At 39.7% G+C, this 19,486-nt stretch overlaps 1 protein-coding gene across 5 annotated transcripts; it reads left to right on the top strand.

Moving 5' to 3' along the window:
- The first annotated feature begins 3,130 nt into the window (after nucleotides 1-3,130).
- PM20D2 (peptidase M20 domain containing 2) lies at nucleotides 3,131-15,555 on the top strand. 5 transcript variants are annotated; one of them, XR_013960534.1, is made up of 8 exons: nucleotides 3,143-3,765; nucleotides 5,779-5,927; nucleotides 7,375-7,517; nucleotides 9,154-9,308; nucleotides 11,192-11,330; nucleotides 11,447-11,512; nucleotides 12,740-12,847; nucleotides 13,044-13,415. XR_013960534.1 is itself a non-coding variant. In XM_080666988.1 (7 exons), exons 1-7 carry the CDS (start codon nucleotides 3,310-3,312, stop codon nucleotides 13,196-13,198), a joined length of 1,305 nt encoding a protein of 434 aa, XP_080523114.1. In that variant the 5' UTR covers nucleotides 3,131-3,309; the 3' UTR covers nucleotides 13,199-15,555. The 5 variants fall into 5 exon arrangements, 4 of the variants coding, with proteins under 4 accessions (XP_080523114.1, XP_080523117.1, XP_080523115.1 ...); XM_080666988.1 differs by lacking the exon at nucleotides 11,447-11,512 and having other exon boundaries at nucleotides 3,131-3,765; nucleotides 13,044-15,555; XM_080666989.1 differs by lacking the exon at nucleotides 11,447-11,512 and having other exon boundaries at nucleotides 3,140-3,765; nucleotides 12,740-12,860; nucleotides 13,044-14,503.
- Nucleotides 15,556-19,486: the final 3,931 nt, after the last annotated feature.

Raw genomic sequence — 19,486 nt, 5'->3', positions numbered from 1 at the left:
TCATATGGTATTTGTCTTTCTCTGTCTGACTTATTTACAATAGCCAAGATATGGAAGCAATCTAAGAGTCCATCAATAGATGAATGAAGAAAGAAGATGTGATATAAATATATATATATATATACACACACACACACACACACACACACACACACAAAAAGAATTAAATCAACCCCTTTGTTTTTATTTTCCAGTTTCTTCCTCAGCTTAAATCTTTCCTCCCTAGTCATTCACTCCCTGGGTGGTTTAATTCTCCCCTTGGTATAATCATCATGCATAGTAGATAATGTGGAAATAATTTCTTTTTTTAAAAAATAATTTTTTTATTGATTTTAGAGAGGAAGGGAGATGGAAAGAGAGATAGAAACAAAAATGATGAGAGAGAAACATTGACTTGCTGCCTCCTGCACACCCCCACTGGGGATCGAGCCCACAACCTGGGCATGTGCCCTGACCGGGAATCAAACCTTGAATTCCTGGTTCATAGGATGACACTCAGCCACTGAGCCACACTGGCATGGCAAAAACACAGTTTCTTTATCCCCTCCACTTTCCTTATCACTGCTTCTAGTCTCTTAGATGGCGGGTATCACCTCCTCTCCACATGACTATCACACATCCATCAGTTCGCCCCTAACTGTCCCATTGCCCATATTTTGTTTGATGACTTTACCATCCATCCAGCTGTTCACACTAAAAACCCCAGTCATCTTTCCTTCTTTTCTCCATCATGTGTCCCCCCTCCCCTCCCTGCAAACACATTCAATCAGGCATCAAGTCTGGTCACTTCTGCCTGTGGAATGTTTCTGGAATCCTAAGACTTTGCAGGAACCTTTTAGCTTGTCTCAGACCAAAATCTCTCTGTTTCTGATTCATCCTCCATGTGGTCATTAATTATTCTTCCAGAAGAAAAACCTGGTTTTACCTCTCCCCGGCTTAATAATATCAGATAGCCATTGTCTAGATAAAATTTAATTCCTTAACAATGTGTACACAATTCTTCTATGTCCCTTCACTCCTGATCAAAATTCACTTTTCAGCTAACCTATTCTCTTAGTTTGCTGCTTTCTGAAAAATGACAGCCAGTTGTTTTTTTTTAACACCTTCCCCAGAAGTGATTTCTTAATGTGCTACCTATAGGGTACCTGATAACAGTTAAAGAGCTATGTCTCTGGAGTTACCTATAAGTATTTTGGGTGCAGGAGGCTAGGGGATGTTGTGAACAACCAAGATCCTAAGGTGACACTGTATTTTGCTTGCTCTGTGTGCAGGCAGTGGCAGCCCCCAAGTCATGCAGTGCCAGGGGATGGTTCTGGAGGAAATTGCTCAGGTTCCAAAAATTTTTAATTTTTAAATGAAAAGATAATTGGCAAGATTTGGTGTAATTTTGGAAATACTTCCTTTTTTCTATATTTTTGAAAGTGTTAATGTAAATTTGTGTGTGTGTGTGTGTGTGTTTGTGCGCACGTGTGCGTTTTCTATTTTCTGGTGAAATATCTGCATTGTCTCCGTGGATGAAATACTAGTAATTTTAAAACTTTATCCCTTCCCCACCCCTAGCACCTTCTATTTGCCTTTGCTCTTCCCTAATTTTCATTTTATTTTTCACTTCATTTATTTTTCCATGTCTCAAAATATTTTTAAAAATATTTTTATTGATTTCAGGGAGGAAGGGAGAGGGAGAGAGAGAGCTAGAAACATCAAAGATGAGAATCACTGTTTGGCTGCCTTCTGCATGCCCCACTCTGGGGATTGAGCCCGAAACCAAGTCTGACCTCCTGGTTCCTGGGTCGAAGCTCAACCACTGAGCCATCCCAGCCAGGCTCAAAGTACTGTTTTCTTCTCATTTAGATCATGCTTTGCAAGTTTGTGTTGGGAACTTTGTTTTATTACCTTATTTCAATCCTAATTAAAAACAAACAAACCTTATTAGTCTATCTTGCCAAAGAATCTGAAGTCCAAAATAATATCCAGTATCATCTCATAAATTTGGCTAGTATTTCTGTCAGAAATAATGTTGCTTCTCCAGAGTAAAGAAATCTTTGCTTTCCTCTTCCCACCAAAGCACTGGTGAATGAGAATGGACGGCAGTCCAAGGTTGACTCCAGGTCCCAGGGGCAAGGTTGACCCCCAGGTGGGGGGAGGAGGGTTGCACACAACTCCTGGCCAGCTTAGAATGTGCTTTCTTTAATTCGTACAAAGCAGTCAAGGTTAGCAGAGCATGATTAATATTTCTTATAACTATAGCTAGTCCCCAATATTCTATTTCTGCCCCTAACACTATTAATAGGCATGGCATCAAGGACAACTTTCAGACTTTGTGCTTCACTCTGGAGAAAAACGAGAGTATGGCTTCTTGAATTTCTTCATTGGGTAACTTAGAACCCAGTTATGTGAAGACCAGCTGCGCATATCATGTTACTTGACTTCAGCATCAAAATTATAAACGAAACCAGTCATATGTTCTTTCAAAGCTATTGCTGATCAAAACAAGCATTCAAATCAACAAAACAATATGAATAATTATGACCATAAATCTCCTACTAATCTCTGATTTGGGCTTTTAAAAAACTCATTTAAAATTCTTAGTTTTACTTTACTCAAATAGACTACACTAGCTAATACGTATGTGCTGTCTACATTCCAGATGCTATACTAGACACTTGCTCTGCTCCTGTTTTTATTCTAATGAGAAAACTATACTTCATAGACAGTAGTTGCAGCTTTTAAATAACACAGCAACCTCAAGGAGAAGAAAGTGGGGGGTGGGAGGCAATACCGAACACTTAAGTATATAGAATCTACAGACCAGTGTTCTTCGTATAGTTTTACGAACTAAAAACCTTGTATGAATTTTTATTACAGGTACTGTTCTAGAAAGGTGGGTGGCGTTTTTCAGGGGACTACGTTCCACTTAGTCCATCTCCCATGTCTGTTAACCAATAAAACTGGTCTCATTCCGCTGCTGTGGGAAATAAGCAACAACGGAAAAGTAATAATAACTCTGGAGTTAACTCGGTTATCTGGGCTGCTAAGGAGAATGAGTTCCTGAGCCCCAGTTCTTCCCAGCGCTCCCCGCCCTGGGGCGGAGCACCTGCGAGCTGCAGAAGGGGCGGACCACGTTCCCCACGAGGCGCGGGAGGCGGGGTCCGGGGGAAGGGGGACCGGTCTGCCGCAAGATGCGGAGCCGGCGGCGCACGCCGCACCCGTTCTCGCGGCCTCGGAGCGTGCGCAGGCGCGGGGTGCGTTTGGAGGGGAGGATCAAGGTAGCATTGGAGAGGAGTGCTGACGGTCACCGCTCCGGGCACGATGAGACCTGGAGAGGAGCGACCTGTGGAGGGGGGCGCCTGCGGCGGCGCCTCCGAGTTGGAGCTGCTGAAGCTGCGCGCCGCGGAGCGCATCGACGAGGCGGCGGAGCGCCTGGGGGCCCTGAGCCGCGCGATCTGGAGCGAACCCGAGCTGGCCTACGAGGAGCACCGTGCCCACGGCGTGCTGACGCGCTTCTTCCAGTGCGAGCCACCGGCCGCCTCTTGGACGGTGCAGCCGCACTACCAGCTGGCCACGGCCTTCCGCGCCGAGTGGGAGCCGCCGGGGGTCCGGTCGGCAGCGAGCCCGCTGCACCTGGGCTTTCTCTGCGAGTATGACGCGCTCCCCGGCATCGGGCACGCCTGCGGCCACAACCTAATCGCCGAGGTCGGGGCGGCGGCCGCGCTGGGCGTGAAGGGGGCTCTGGAGACCCTCCCCGGGCCGCCTCCGCCGGTGAAGGTGAGGTGGGACCCGGCGCGGGACTCCATCACCTGCCCCGGTCGGTACTGACCTGGGAACGGCAGGACCCGACGCATTCCGCGCACCTGTGTCCTTCCACCCGCGGGCAGGTGTAGGAACGCCACTAGACTTCCCAGCCTCGCCTTGGTAGAAGGCAGAGACCCTGGGTAAATCTTAATGAGTTGCCGACCTATCTACGCTTTGCAGAGTATTGGGTTTTGTTGCCTCTTACGGATTTGTAAAGAATTGAGTGGGTTCTCCCTTACGAAAGAACTTAGACCAAGCCTGGTGTTCATTAAGGTTTATTTTTGGTAACTGTAGCCACTGCAATTTGCTAACAAGGTTGTGCAGTCTCTTGGAAGTGGTTATTGTAGGGAAACCTACAGCCCCTCTTCATTAGGCTCCCCCAAAATCTTCTGTTTGTGGCAGTCATAGGAGTTGTAATTTGAATCTCTGGGTGTTTTTTTTGTTGTTGTTTTTTAAACATATTTTTTATTGATTTCAGAGAGGAAGGGAGAGAGAGAGAAACATCAATGATGAGAGAATCATTGATTGGCTGCCTCCTGCACGCCCCACACTGGGGATGAGTGGGCAACCCGGGCAACCTGGGCATGTTCCCTGACCTGGAATCCAACCGTGACCTTCTGGTTCATAGGTTCACGCTCAACCACTGAGCCACAGGGCTTGAATCCTTAGTTTTTGGGTAGGATAGTATCAGTCGTTACAACTACCAAACCTCTAGAAAGATACACACACACAACTACATAGATGTAGTTGATCTTTGAGTCCTAATGTTTGTTTCATGTTTTTAATAACTACCTCAGTTCGGTAAACGGGGAAATGTCGTTTATGTTGGTCGTAGGGCAAGTGTAATCTTGTGTTACTCTGTTTTTCCTGATGGCATATTCATTCTGTGAGCTAAGATGCAATCATTGCCATTCAGGGTAAGGGGAAGACTAACGTCTTACTTTATTCTTTAGCCCTTTTTTTCCAATGTCAGTAACCTTTTAATTTTATCCTAGCAGTTCCATCTTTTGTGACTTCTCCTGTTTAGCTGCCTCCGTTTTTCTGCTCAGGGGCTTGTTTTGGCATCTGGTTAGGCTTTTGTTTTGTTTGGGGTGGGGTGTTCTTTGCCATTACATGAAACACTGGAGAGATTTAGCTTTAACTGGGTTTGTGACAAGTTCATAGACGTCAACAAGTTTGAACTCATCACATTTAACTTGTCAAGGGTTAAGAGTTTAAAGCAGCTTAATTTAAGAGTTTGGGTGCTTTATAACTTCTAAAGAAAGCCAGACTTTGGGAGATGTACACAGTTCTGATTTTGAATGGTCAGCTGAGTTTTTAGCCAGGTTATCTGTCCTACCTGAAAATGAAACTTATGTCAATTCCCTTTGCAAGCCAAGACTTTTCCCAACTTGTTCTTTGTGTCCTTATACGTGATCTTGGAAGTATATTCGCTGCTTATAGATAATTTTTCTTTGCTTTAAGAATTGTTTGAAGAAGTTAAACTGAGATATCAAAATAAAATGCTTATTCTGCAAAGTTCTCTTTTGTTTAATTAGGTGTTTGGTGACCAATAAATCTGCCTGATTGAAGTGGTAGAAAAGAATTAGTAAGTTTGTGTAATACCATTCCTAACTATGGTCTTAAGATTTATTTAATGAAAAAAAAGATTTATTTAATGTTCTTCATGAATGATTAATGAATTAAGATCTTTTCTTAATTCAGTAAGGAACAGGCCTGAACATCTTATCCTAGCTCTCCCTGAAGACTTGCTCTGTGATGTGGGGCAAGACACTTCACCCTATACCTCCAAACCACCTTCTCTAAAATGATGTTACAGATCACTCACCTACCACACAGGGTTGTTGTGAGAAGAACTAATAAGTAACTGGAAAAGTGCTTATGAATAATTATGTCCATAAACTAAAAGACGTATGCAAGAGAGCTTGTTTGATATTTTCCTACTAGGATTTTTTATTTTGTTCTGACACAGGTATTTCCTTCTAGGTAATTGTCCTTGGAACCCCTGCGGAAGAAGAAGGTGGTGGCAAAATTGATTTAATTGAAGCCGGGGCTTTTAAAAACCTTGATGTTGTTTTTATGGCCCATCCATCCCAAGAGAATGCTGCTTATCTCCCTGATGTGGCTGAACATGAGTAAGTAATCAAGTTGAAATAAACTTCTTAGTGGAAAACGGACTATTAGAATACTTTTACATCTTTTTTTTTTTTTTTTTTAATAGGAACAGAAATGTATTGTCTTAAAGTTCTGGAAACGTGAAGTCTGAATCAGGTGACAGGGCCAAGGTCCTTCTAAAACCCGTAGTGGGGAGGACCCTTCCTGCCTCTTCCACCTTCTGGTAGCCCCAGACATTCCCTAGCTTGTGGCAGCCTAATTCTCATCTCTGCCTCTGCTTCACATGGCCTCCTCTCTCTGTCTCTTCACATCGTCTTTCCTCTGTCTCTAGAATACTTTTCTGTCTTAACTGGAGACTAAAACTCCATATTTATACATTTAAGAAGTAAATCGCAAGATAATGATGTGATGTCTTACTTGATTTTAATTGACTCGTACTTGGCAAGCCTCTTCTAATTGAGTTTAATATGATGTTCATAATTGGACTATTAAAATAACGCCTAAAAAGCATAAGAATAGCAAACAGTATGTTGACACATGTTCTATTTTGAACTGAGAGTAATCTGGTTTCTTTCTTTTTTTAAAGAAATATATTTTTACTGATTTCAGAGAGGAAGGGAGAGAGAGCAAGAGATAGAAACATCAGTGAGAGAGAATCATTGATGGGCTGCCTCCTGCCTGCCCCCTTCTGGGGATCAAGTCCAAAACGTGGTCATGTGTCCTGACTGGGAATCAAACCATGAATTCCTGGTTCATAGGAGGACGCTCAGCCACTGAGCTATACTAGTCGCGCTAATCTGATTTTTAGAGGTTGTTCTCTAGTGGTCGGCAAACTGCGGCTCGCGAGCCGTGGTTTGCCACTCTGTTGACTAATGAGTTTGCCGACCACTGACCTACACTCTCTATTCCAATAATTACAGGCTGTTGTTGTTCCTTGTGATTAAGCCCCTATCCCAGTGGTTGGCAAACTTATTAGTCAACAGAGTAGCAAACTGCGGCTCGTGAGCCGCAGTTTGCCGACCACTGTCCTAACCCATTTCAATGTCACCTTCCCCCACCCTTAAGACAGAATTATCTGAGTTTTTGCAGACATTTGGTATAGAACTATCACATCAAGTCTAGGAGACAGGAGTCTCCATGTTTGTAAATTCAGCACCTAATACAGTATTGCATACTTGTTTGAAGGTAATTGTGTATAAATTCAGTTTGCATAGGAGGTCGATTGATCAGTTTCTCTTTTTCTCTCTTTTTTTTGAATGCCTTCTTTGTGTCAGTCACTGTATTACATAATAATAAACGACAACTAAACTACGAAAATTGCCGTTATGGCTACAAATGATTTGCAAACGAAAATTCTAGCAGTATGAATTAATTTGAATACTAGTTGGGTAATTCTAACTCCTTGGCTTTTCTTACTTTAGTGATATTGAAAAAAAAAATAATTCCAAATGATGTTTTATTTCCTAGTGTAACTGTGAAATACTATGGAAGAGCATCTCACGCTGCTGCTTATCCCTGGGAGGGAGTAAATGCATTAGATGCTGCTGTTCTCGCCTACAACAATCTGTCTGTGTTAAGACAGCAAATGAAACCAACCTGGAGAGTTCATGGTGCGAATGTCAAATATTTTGTGTAATAGATGGTACTTAATATATTTCAATGCAATATAATTACTAATATTTGCTTTTTTAAAAATGAGAAACATTGGGTATAGAAACATTTGTCAGAAGTTATATGGCAGGACACTAGGATGTTTGCCTATTTGTGGGTCAGATGACATATAAGATTATTATTAAATATAAATGCAACAGTCATTTTGAGTTTTAGAGGTCAGTAGTTTTATATAAGGACCTTTCTGTGGTCATTTGAAAGTTGGAACTTGACTTTCCAGTTATCCTATCTTTTAATGATAACAAAATTTTGTCATTTTCTCAATTTAAAAAAGTTAGGGTTACTGGTTTTATTTACTCAAGTGCTGTTAATCCTAAGTAACATCTTTTTTTTTTTTTAATATATTTTATTGATATTTCACAGAGAGGAAGGGAGAGGGATAGAGAGCTAGAAACATCGATCAGCTGCCTCCTGCACACCTCCCACTGAGGATGTGCCCACAACCAAGGTACATGCCCTTGACCGGAATCGAACCTGGAACCTTTCAGTCCGCAGGCCGACGCTCTATCCACTGAACCAAACCGGTTTTGGCTAAGTAACATCTTTTAAAATTACCTTTATATCAATACAGTACGGTCTTAAAGGTATAAATTTATTTTTTAGTTCATTTCTTTATGATTTGGGAAATTATTATACTTCAATACCTATTTTTTTTTTTACCTGATTTAGCTGTAGGCTTAAATTAGTTTGTAATTACACTACCTTAGTTTCTAAAAAAAAGTACTTTATAAAGCAGGTTATATACAATTGGGTTTTGTATATCTATTTTAGTTATAACTTTGAAGAGATAAACCTTCCTTCTCTGTGTAGTTCCAAATAAATGCTTTCATTTTAACAGTTAATAATACTTAGTGATCTTTGACACATTTTTTCAGAATAAAAATTGTTTTCCCTGAGTCAAATGCCTTTTAAAATACTCATGCAGCCCTAACCGGTTTGGCTCAGTGGATAGAGTGTCGGCCTGCGGACTCAAGGGTCCCAGGTTCGATTCCAGTCAAGGGCATGTACCTTGGTTGCAGGCACATCCCCAGTAGGGGGTGTGCAGGAGGCAGCTGATTGATGTTTTTTTCTCATCAATGTTTCTGGCTCTCTCTCCCTCTCCCTTCCTCTCTGTAAAAAATCAATAAAATATATATAAAAAAATACTCATGCAATTGTTTAAGTACAAGGGTAATTATAGAACTTCACACCATCGGGGTTTTTTCTCTTCTCATATTAAATGTTTATCAAAATGTACAACTGTAATATAAACTACTGAAATAAAAGCATTTTCCAGAAGGCTTAATATAGTTATAAAATTTCAAATAGTTTCTTAAAGTCAGGAATAATAATTTCTTAGAATAAAGTACATATAGACAATTATTTTATTTCTTTTCCTGTTAGCTAGAAAATATCACAGTAGGACATATAGAAACTTTTGCTGTACAGCAAAGTCTTTGATTGGCATATCTATGAAGCATATACATTTAAATTATTTTTCTTTATGTACAAATTGGCTGGAAAATGTTATGCGTGTATTTAAGCTTAAAGAAATGGTCTCCAAGCTCAATTCCAGTAATTTGGTTCTTTTTATAGGTATAATAAAACATGGTGGTGTAAAACCCAATATCATTCCCTCTTATTCTGAATTAATCTATTACTTCCGTGCACCCTCAATGAAAGAGCTTCCCGTTTTGACCAAAAAGGCAGAAGATTGCTTCAGAGCTGCAGCTTGGGCTACTGGGTGCACAGTAAGAACTTTTAAGAGTTAATCTAAATTATAATCAGACATATATATGTGGACTAAGGTTGTTTATATTAAATTAGATTAGAATCTTACTTGCTTTTTCATTTGGTGTTGTCTTGAGTATGTAAATTCAGTTGACTGAACAGTTGATGTGAAAGTCTTCACTTGTTATTTATTTTACTCAGTGTCTACACTGGGAAGACTTCATCTTATTACACAGTAATTGGAATAACTGATTCTGCTGAGCTAGAATTCCTGCCTTTTTGCAAGTTCTATCTGTCCTTATTGGTAGTTATGCTTTTATAATTGCTCTATATAGTTTCTAGGGCAAAATCAGCAAAAGCTATTTTTTGGTGAAGTTCTAGATAGATATAGCAGGGGCATAAATACTTATGGCTTACTGGAGTGAAAGTTAAAATAGACACAGAAGTTAGTCAAGAGGTTTCGTTTATTTGCACCATGAAGTCAGTAACATTTATGTACCAATTATGTAGGGCATACAGTGGCATGAGAAGTTACAGAATGACATAAATTTTGCCCTGCAGGGCACCAGTCATCTGGTTGGAGAGACAAGATCTGGATCTGTGCCTCTCAGCCTTACTGATTCTGTAGCTTTTGGAAATGTTATTTAGTATCTCTTAGCCTCCATTTTATCTTGAAAAATGGAGATAATATAACCTAGCTTAAGGTTCTTGTGAGAATTAAGTGAGGTCGTGTTTATGAAGAGTTGGGGTCTAAACCTCATACATAATACTTTCTTTCCTTTTTTCAAATTACAAGAGGAAGTTTATTTAGAAAGTTACAGAAGTAGTAGAAGTGAGCCAGCTGGGATGCATAGACTCAGGAAACAAGTTACTGAGGCAGAAGGGCCCTTGGAGCTTAGGAGAAAGGAAGGCAAAGATGAAGTGTCTGGGGGAAGGCGCAGGCAGGCACCCAGGAGGGAGCGTGCCAGTACCTTATTTTTTTTCTGCCCTCATTGGACTGGAGATGTGTTCAGATAGTAGCCGTGTCTCAGACAGTAACAGTGATTTGCAGACAGGGTATGTTAAGTGTCCAAAGTAAAAAATGAAGCATTTGACCCTTGTTTATTTATAATTATACATATTTTAAATACATGAACTACAATCATGCACTAGTATCTCAAGGTGTAATATTTCCTTAGGATAAGGTTCATTGTTACTGGATTTAAGTCTATATTTTAAATAGATTTTTTAGTAACTTTTTATATTTTGGCTGACTTATAATATCTGATTAAGTTGTCAGTGTTTCTAATTTAGATATTGCTAAGGTTAGATGTCATCTCTGCCATTTTATAATTGGCTTTTGCTAATGTCCTAGGTATTATCTTTAATTTGAGGGAGTGTTTAATCAAATGTAGATCTGTGAATTAAGAATCTTCTTTTTCTCAGGGTACCTTTGTACCTTTCAGACCAGGCAGTGGTGTCAGTATCGGTTTATATACTGAATATTAGTAAAGTGTAATTTCTTCTTGTAGAAGCCACAGCCTAGAGAAGTGTTTCTCAGAGTGTTTGGACCACCTACGTCAGAATTCCTTGGGGGTGCTGGTTAAAGTGGAGATGTCTGACACCACCCCTCCCCCCACACACAGACACATACCCTACTGAGGTGACTGGAGTTGAGACTCACTGGCTAGGAGCTAGGTGACGTCATGTGATTTGGTGCATACATAACGAAGGAGATAGGGTACTAGGAACTCTTAGTAACAGAATACATTTTTCCAAGGTAAGAGACTTGAAAGAGTTTATATCCAGAAGGGAACATGCCCCTTCTTAACCTCTTTCTATTAAAAAACCATTGCTGGTTTGAAATTCAGATGGTGAATTTGAGGTGTTTCTTTTTCAAAATTTGTTTTTTAATTTATAATAGGTAGAAATTAAAGGTGGAGCACATGATTATTACAATGTTCTTCCCAATAAGAGCCTATGGAAAGCTTATATTGAAAACGGGGAAAAGCTGGGAATAAAATTCATTTCAGAAGATGATGCAGTTTTGAATGTATCTTCAGGTAATTAAGTTCTTTTATGTATTGTGCTATTTGAGGAAAGGAATACTATCTTTCGTTTTGTTTAACAGTTTTGAAGGTAGGGAGGTATTGCTGATGCTTTTAATTATATTTTTCAGAAACTTAATGGTTAGGGGAAGGAAACTGATGGACGCTTCAGTGATTGTAGAGTGTCAAACAAGCAGGTTTGTTTTTAGAAATAGGCAACATAGTGCCCAGCTGGTGTGCTCAGTGGTTGAGTGTCTACCTATGAATCAGGAGGTCACAGTTCGATTCCCGGCCAGGCCATATGCCCAGGTTGCGGGCTAGGTCCCCAATGTGAGGTGCACAGGAGGTAGCTGATCAGTGATTCTCATCATTTATGTATCTATCTCTCTCTCCCTCTCCCTTCTCTTTGAAATCAATTAAAAATGTGTGTGTGTGTGTGTGTGTGTGTGTGTGTGTGTGTATATATATATATATATATATATATATATATATATATGAAAGCCAGCATACTTTTTGCTTTATATTCTAAGTATTTCCAGTGTTAAATTTTCTTAGTTCTAAATTTTTAAAAATAATTTTGCATTTTTTATTACAGTTGACACAATATTATATTAGTGTCAGGTGATTGAACATTATATAACTTAGTAAATGATCACCCATTACAAACAAGTTTTGAATAAGCTACTAAAAGGGGAAATAGAATTTCAATTCATTCTTAGTCATCAGTATGCAGGCTACTAAGTATTTAGTAAGTAGTTATATGGGGTCATTTTTGGTTTCTGAGAAGTAATAAGCAACTGTTCAGTTTTAAATAATCATAAGTCTGCTGGGGTTTATTTTAGATTTTTTTCCCTTTAAAAACATTACTAATACATTTGCATCTTAGAGATGTATCTCCTAAAATATAATAATAGATGTTGTTGAAGTAGACTCAGAAAAACTGGTGATAAAAATGGGGTGCTGATGTCATTCATTAAGATAAGGAGTTCAAGAGAAGGAGCAGGTCGAGGTATTGGGGGAGGTATAAATGATTAGTATGTTAAATTTGAGGTGCTTACAGGATTTCTAAGAGGAGCTGTTCAGTAGCCTATTGAATCTGGAACTCCCAAAAGTTCCAGATTTTAGGGGTTGTCAATATCAGAAAGGTATATGAGAACAGTTAATGAGGTTGCCCAAGAAATCCTAGGGATCACTAGCACTTAGGACGCAAGCAAAGGAAGCAGTCTAGAGGAGACAGAGAGTGGTCCAAGAAAGCCCGACAGTCAGGCAAGAGTGGAGTCATGGAAGCCAAAGGAGTGAGGAATGTCGAGGAGGGAAGGAACAGTAAATCATGCCAGGTGCTGAGAAGCCTGAATGAGAGAAGTATGATCTCATATCCATTGGACTAGCCATTAGAAATTCATGGATTGTCTTACTTTTCCAAGGATCTACTGATTTTGGAAATGTTAGTTTTGTGGTTCCTGGAATTCATCCATATTTTTACATTGGATCTGATGCCTTGAATCATACAGAACAGTATACTGAAGCCGCTGGTAAGTGTTAGAAGTGAGTATTTTGGCACGTGCCCTCCTTTTGTACTAGTTGCTGCCTTTCTGATTGTTTAGTTTAGATTAACCTCAGAAAGCTCTGTATTGTGGTGGGCAGTGGAGAGGCAATTTAGATATTGAGAACGAGCCTGAAAACTAATAATTTATAATAATATTTTGATTTGTTTTCTCAACCTTTTAGGATCACAAGAAGCTCAATTCTATACTTTGCGTACAGCGAAAGCTCTGGCAATGACTGCGTTGGATGTTATTTTTAAACCAGAGTTGTTAGAAAGAATCAGAGAGGACTTTAAATGGAAACTTCAAGAAGAAGAGTTTTTAAATAGAGTAGAATAAAAGGAAGATTTAGGAGCCACATAGGGATCATTGAGGAGAAGTGATGATTTTTTTTCTTCATTTTTTAATGAAGGAGAAGGCCATCTTTGTTTTTCAATCTTAAAGGAATCAAATTTCTCTTCCTGAAAAGTGAGGACATGGTGTGGAGAAAACACATGAACTCTTAGCTAAAATTAAAATGTTCACAAATCTGTATTTGATGGAATTGTGATCTTTCAGGAGCTGGTATGTGGTGGCATTTCTTAAACAGCCTGGATGACACATGGTTTATCAGTGATAATAGTGTCTAAGTTCATATGTTGTGTAAGTATATTTCAAAAGGTCCAAGAGATTTCAAACCTTATATTCGGAATTGACTCATGAAAGATTTTTTCCTGGTATAGGGTGGTAAAATTGTTTTAGAAAGTAGTTTTAAAATTCAAGTTCTGAATTTGAAGAAAGTTCATTTTGATGTCTGACTGTTTGTTTTGGTTTAGAGACTGTTTTTCATTGGTAATAAAAGTAGGTTTTTAATCAGAAATGCTATGGGGAACTCGGTACAAAGAATAAGCTTTAGTTTATGTTAATTGTAATAGAAAAAATTACAGATGCCTAATATTAGACTCTTCCTGTAAGTTGTCTGCTTGATAGCCTAGTGTGTTCTAAGCAGACTTAACGAGAGAAGAGCAATGCATATCTTGAATGCTAATTACTCAAGCTTCTACTCAGAAGCCAGCCTGTCCCTGGGTACACAAAGTATTGTAAGTTGGTCCTGGTTCTTATTTTAGTATGAATTTTTAAAACACGATAAAAGGATGTGTAGAAAATATCTGGTTAAGCAAATATCTTAAGCTGTGAGTATAGCAAAGCTTCAGTATACTGTATTGTAAAGGGAGTCCTCAAATTTGAGGGTAAATATTCTAAAATGAAAGGGGAAGGAGAGAAAAGTGAGCATTTGGCCTCTGCTGTAAGCAAGTCATTTGGGCCCCTCTGAGCCTTTAGTTCTCCATTTGGAAAGTTAGAATAAATCACTTACACTTACAGTCCTTTGAAACACCAATTCCTAATAGTTTTGGGGGAGTGTTGGTACTTTAGAATTGCTTATCTTCTACATCAGGGGTCAGCAAACCACAGTCTGATCTGGCAAGCACCCTGATTTTATGTGGCTAGCACGCTAAAAAATTACTGGGGAGGGGAGAAAGGAACAGAGACCAGATGATGTGACCTCAAAACTAAAAATATTTACCATTTGGTCCATTACAAAAAATGTTTGCCAGCTCCTGTCCTATATAACAGTAAAATAAAACCTGTTTCTCTTTATATTCCATAAGTAAGTAAGATTATGTGATATTTATCTTTCTCTGACTGGCTTATTTCACTTAGCATAATGCTCTCCAGCTCCATCCATGCTGTTGCAAATGGTAAGAACTCCTTTCTTACCGCAGCAGAGTATTCCATTGTGTAGACGTACCACAGCTTTTTAATCCACGCATCTTTGATTTCCATCATATAATCAGATGTTCTCCTAGGATAAATCTCATGCCTCTGTATTGAAAATAGTGACAAGAGGGATGTAGATGGCAGTGCCCTGACTTGACCATTACACTGCCAAGTTTGTCCTCATTGGAGTTCTGGCCCTTCAGAAGTTTGCCTTCGTTTAGCATTTCCTTCATTCGGGGATGCAGCTACCCTGCTGCCTTAAGACCTTGCCTTATGAAAGCCAGTCTTCTAACTTTTCATCTCAACTTTTAGCATTTGAACCTTCACGCTACCCGTTTTCTGACTATTTATAATATCAAAAAGTCATGGTTGGTGTATATTTTATATACAGGGGAGGAATCCACAAAGGTTTCAGGCTGAGAACTGGTTATGTCCGAGACCTCCGGTTTATAGAAATAGTTTCCTAATAATCAATTTTATAAAATTTTCAACTATAAGTTTTAAATTCCTGCACTCGGGAATGGGGTTTTATTTTCTAAAGCCTTGATAACATTCTAGAACAGTGATGACTAACTGGTATCCAACACATTAATATTCTCCGTCTTCTGTGAAGTGTTACAAGTTGTTACTCATACAAACTATTTGTAGTTTTCTTGTGATTAAGTTCCTTTTTAAAAACATATCCGAGAAAATTGAAGATAGCATTCTCTTGCTTCACTTGCATCTGATAAGCGTTCTCGTGTGGGAGAGCAGGTTGTGGCGTTGTTGCTGGCATGCAGGGAACAGGTGTAACCTGCACCATGCCGTCCGCCACAACCCATGGTGAGGAAGTAATATTCATGTACCACTAAGATTTGGGTCACTTTTGAGTTTCTGTCATATTTTATTTCTTTTTCAATTTTTTTTAAATTTAATAAATCTTTATTGTTCAGATTATTACAATTGTTCCTCTTTTTTCCCCCCATAGCTCCCATCCACCCGGTTCCCACCCCACCCTCTGCCCTTACCTCCCCCCAACTGTCCTCATCCATAGGTGTAGGATTTTTGTCCAGTCTCTTCCTGAACCCCCCATACCCCTTTCCCCCTGAGAATTGTCAGTCCACTCCCTTTCTATGCCCCTGATTCTATTATATTCACCAGTTTATTCTGTTCATCAGATTTTTAATTCACTTGATTTTTAGATTCACTTGTTGATAGATATGTATTTGTTGTTCATAATTTTTATCTTTACCTTTTTCTTCTTCTTCCTCTTCTTAAAGAATACCTTTCAGCATTTCATATAATACTCGTTTGGTGGTGATGAACTCCTTTAGCTTTTTCTTATCTGTGAAGCTCTTTATCTGACCTTCAATTCTGAATGATAGCTTTGCTGGGTAGAGTAATCTTGGTTGTAGGTTCTTGCTATTCATCACTTTGAATATTTCTTGCCACTCCCATCTGGCCTGCATAGTTTCTGTTGAGAAATCAGCTGACAATCGTATGGGTGCTCCCTTGTAGGTAATTAACTGTTTTTCTCTTGCTGCTTTTAATATTCTCTCTTTGTCTTTTGCTCTTGGCATTTTAATTATGATGTGTCTTGGTGTGGTCCTCTTTGGATTCCTTTTGTTTGGGGTTCTGTGGGCTTCCTGGACTTGTAAGTCTATTTCTTTCACCAGAAAGTGGGGGAAGTTTTCAGTCATTATTTCTTCAAATAGGTTTTCAGTATCTTACTCTCTCTCTTCTTCTGGCACCCCCATAATTCGGATGTTGGTACATTTGAGGTTGTCCTAGAGGCTCCTTACAGTACCTTCAAATTTTTGGATTATTTTTGCTTTTTGCTTTTCTGGTTGAGTGTTTTTTGCTTTTTTGTATTTCAAATCTTTGACTTGATTCTTGCATTCCTCTAGTCTGCTGTTAGGTCTCTGTATAATATTTTTTATTTCAGTCAGTGTATGTTTAATTTCTAGTTGGTCCTTTTTCATATCCTCGAGGGTCTTGCTAAATTTATCGGCCTTTTCTAGGAAATTCTTGAAAAACCTTATAACCATGGTTTTGAACTCTATATCCAGTCGTTTGCTTTCCTCCATTTCTTTCGTTTGTGATCTGTTTCTCTGTCTCCGAATTTTCGCTGCTTCCCTGAGTTGGTAGAGTAACTTTGTGTGCTAGGTGTCCTATATGGCCCAGTGGCTCTGCCTCCCCAGTTACCTGAGGTGGACACTCTTGGTGCACCTCTTTGTGGACTGTGTGTACAGCCTTGTTGTAATTAAGTCTTGATTGTTGTTGGTATCACTGGGAGGAAATGACCTCCAGGCCAATTGGCTGTGAGGATCAGCTGTGTCTACACCGGGAGAACTTCTGTTCTGGAGACACCCTTATGAGACAAGACTTGCAAAATTGCAAAAGCCTCTGGGCTCAACTTGGATGTGGCGGAGTCTCAGGGCGGAGCAGACAGCCTTGGCTTCCCGTCAGCCCTGCCCTATGAGGCCCCTGGGTCTCAATGTCTCTCAGTAATCGCTGCAAGCACCTCTGAGAGAAAGCTGCCCTCAAGTTTCGCCTGTTGCCAGACAGTCCAGTTTCTCCCCGAATGAGTCTGGGTTCCCAGAAACTTGCCCGGAACTGGAGTTCAGCGCAGTCAGGAGCTTACGTCTTCCTCCCACTTTAGAAAGCCAGCTGCTCACTCAGCCGCTCGTGCAGTCAGTCGCCCATCCTCTCTGCACACGCGTGCCTCCGGACCTCTGCCTCTGCAGCTCTCCTGAGTCTCAATGTGCTTTCTGTGTTCCTGACAGTCCAGTTTCTCCCCGAATGAATCTGGGTTCCCAGAAACTCGCCCGGAACTGGAGTTCAGCACAGTCGGGAGCTTCCATCTTCCTCCCACTTTAGAGAGCCAGCTGCTCACTCAGCCGCTCGTGCAGTCAGTCGCCCGTCCTCTCCACGGGCGCGTGCATCTCTGTACCTCAGCCTTTTGCAGCTCTTCTGATTCTCAACGTGCTTTCCTCTTTCCTTCTAGTTGTAGAATTTCCACTCAGCCAGCTTTCCTGTGGTTCTGGATGGTGTCTGTTTTGTCTTTTAGTTGTAGTTTTGATATTGTTGTGCGAGGCAGCAGTTTAGGTGTTTACCTATGCCGCCATCTTGGTTTCACTATTTTTCAATTTTTGAAAAATTTAGTCCAAATAAAGGTCTACCCATTGGACTAGGTCAGTGGTCAGCAAACTCATTAGTCAACAGAGCCAAATATCAACAGTACAACGATTGAAATTTCTTTTGAGAGCCAAATTTTTTTAAACTTAAACTTCTTCTAACGCCACTTCTTCAAAATAGACACGCCCAGACCGTGTTTTTTGTGGAAGAGCCACACTCAAGGGGCCAAAGAGCCGCATGTGGCTCGCGAGCTGCAGTTTGCCGACCACGGGACTAGGTCACGGTATTATGTCAGAAAAGAGGTTGAGAACTGATGTTCTAAGTCTATCTAGAAGTATGAGGTTTTTCCCCCAGATCATTGTTTTACAATAAGTTACTTTAACATTTTTTATGTAATTCAGATTTTAAAATACCTTTTTAATTTTCATATAGTTAATTGAGCCATATTACACTATGAAGTGTAAATAAATACATAAATAAATGCTGCAGTCAAATTCCCAGGTCCAGAGCAACTAACTGTAACTGATCTTTGTTGAGCTATTTGCATTTGGGAGACTGCTTCCTTTTGTAGTGCTGGTTTTTCCTTTTGGGACTAAGTTCTTTCTTTACCCTCATACTTCAGTGGCATGTTTTCTAAATAATTGTGCGAAATTTTCCTAAGTATTTATTCTTAGCTTAAAATATCATTGCTGGCTGGTTAGTTGGTTCTTACATTTTGGATTAAATTTCCAAATATTTTGGAAGTTAAAGAGGGAAGCATTAGATTATAGGTGAACAGTATCACTTTTAGAATATAGGTTATATTTAGCTCTTTAAGAGATGAATCCTTATTTTTAGAAGGTTGAAAAATAAATAGAACTTGAAAAAAAATTTTTTTTAATATATTTTATTGATTTTTTACAGAGAGGAAGGGAGAGGGATAGAGAGTTAGAAACATCGATGGGAGAGAAACATCGATCAGCTGCCTCCTGCACACCCCCCACTGGGGACGTGCCCACAACCAAGGTACATGCCCTTGACCGGAATCGAACCCGGGACCCTTCAGTCCGCAGGCCGACGCTCTATCCACTGAGCCAAACCGGTTTTGGCTGAAAATTTTTATAATTTTGTATCTTGTTCTTGAGGAAGGGGGCAACTAAGTTTTCCTTTCAGAATTGGTTTGAGTGATGAGGTTCTTATTATTCCTCCACAGGATTATGTATTTTTTGAAGCCACAGTCTTTTCAATTTGCTTAATTTGTTTCAGGTACATGAAACCTCAGTTGGGGGGGAAAAGGCCAAGCTCATTTAGTGCAAAGTTTAAGATTATATGATTTTTTAAAATGTTAAATTAGTTTCTGACCATAATCTAGAGATATAGGTGGACCTGCTTAAGGTGCCTTTGTTTTTATGGAAAATGTTTTTATTACATACATACCTTTTGCAAAGCCTTTTCCTCAAATCTCAACCTTTGGTTATCAATGTTAAAAGGTATAATCCAGCCCTGGCTGGTGTGGCTCAGTTGGTTGAGTGTTGTCCCATGCAGATGATTGATAAGAGTACTTGCCCAGGTTGTGGGCTAGATCCCTTGTAGGGTTGTGTGTGGGAGGCGATTGATGTTTCTCACATCGATGTTTCTCCGTGTCTTCCCCTCTCCCTTCCTCTCTGTCTAAAAATCAATAAAGTCATGTTTTTAAAAAAGGTATAATTCAAATTAATCTAAATTTAATTACAGATCGAAAATATTTTCTCTTTACTGACTTAATTTTATTTA

The sequence above is a fragment of the Plecotus auritus genome, assembly GCF_963455305.1.
Source record: "Plecotus auritus genome assembly, chromosome: 4".
Lineage (NCBI taxonomy): Eukaryota > Metazoa > Chordata > Mammalia > Chiroptera > Vespertilionidae > Plecotus > Plecotus auritus.
Note: the sequence above shows the minus strand (reverse complement) of the source record. Positions and strands in the feature narration are given on the sequence as shown.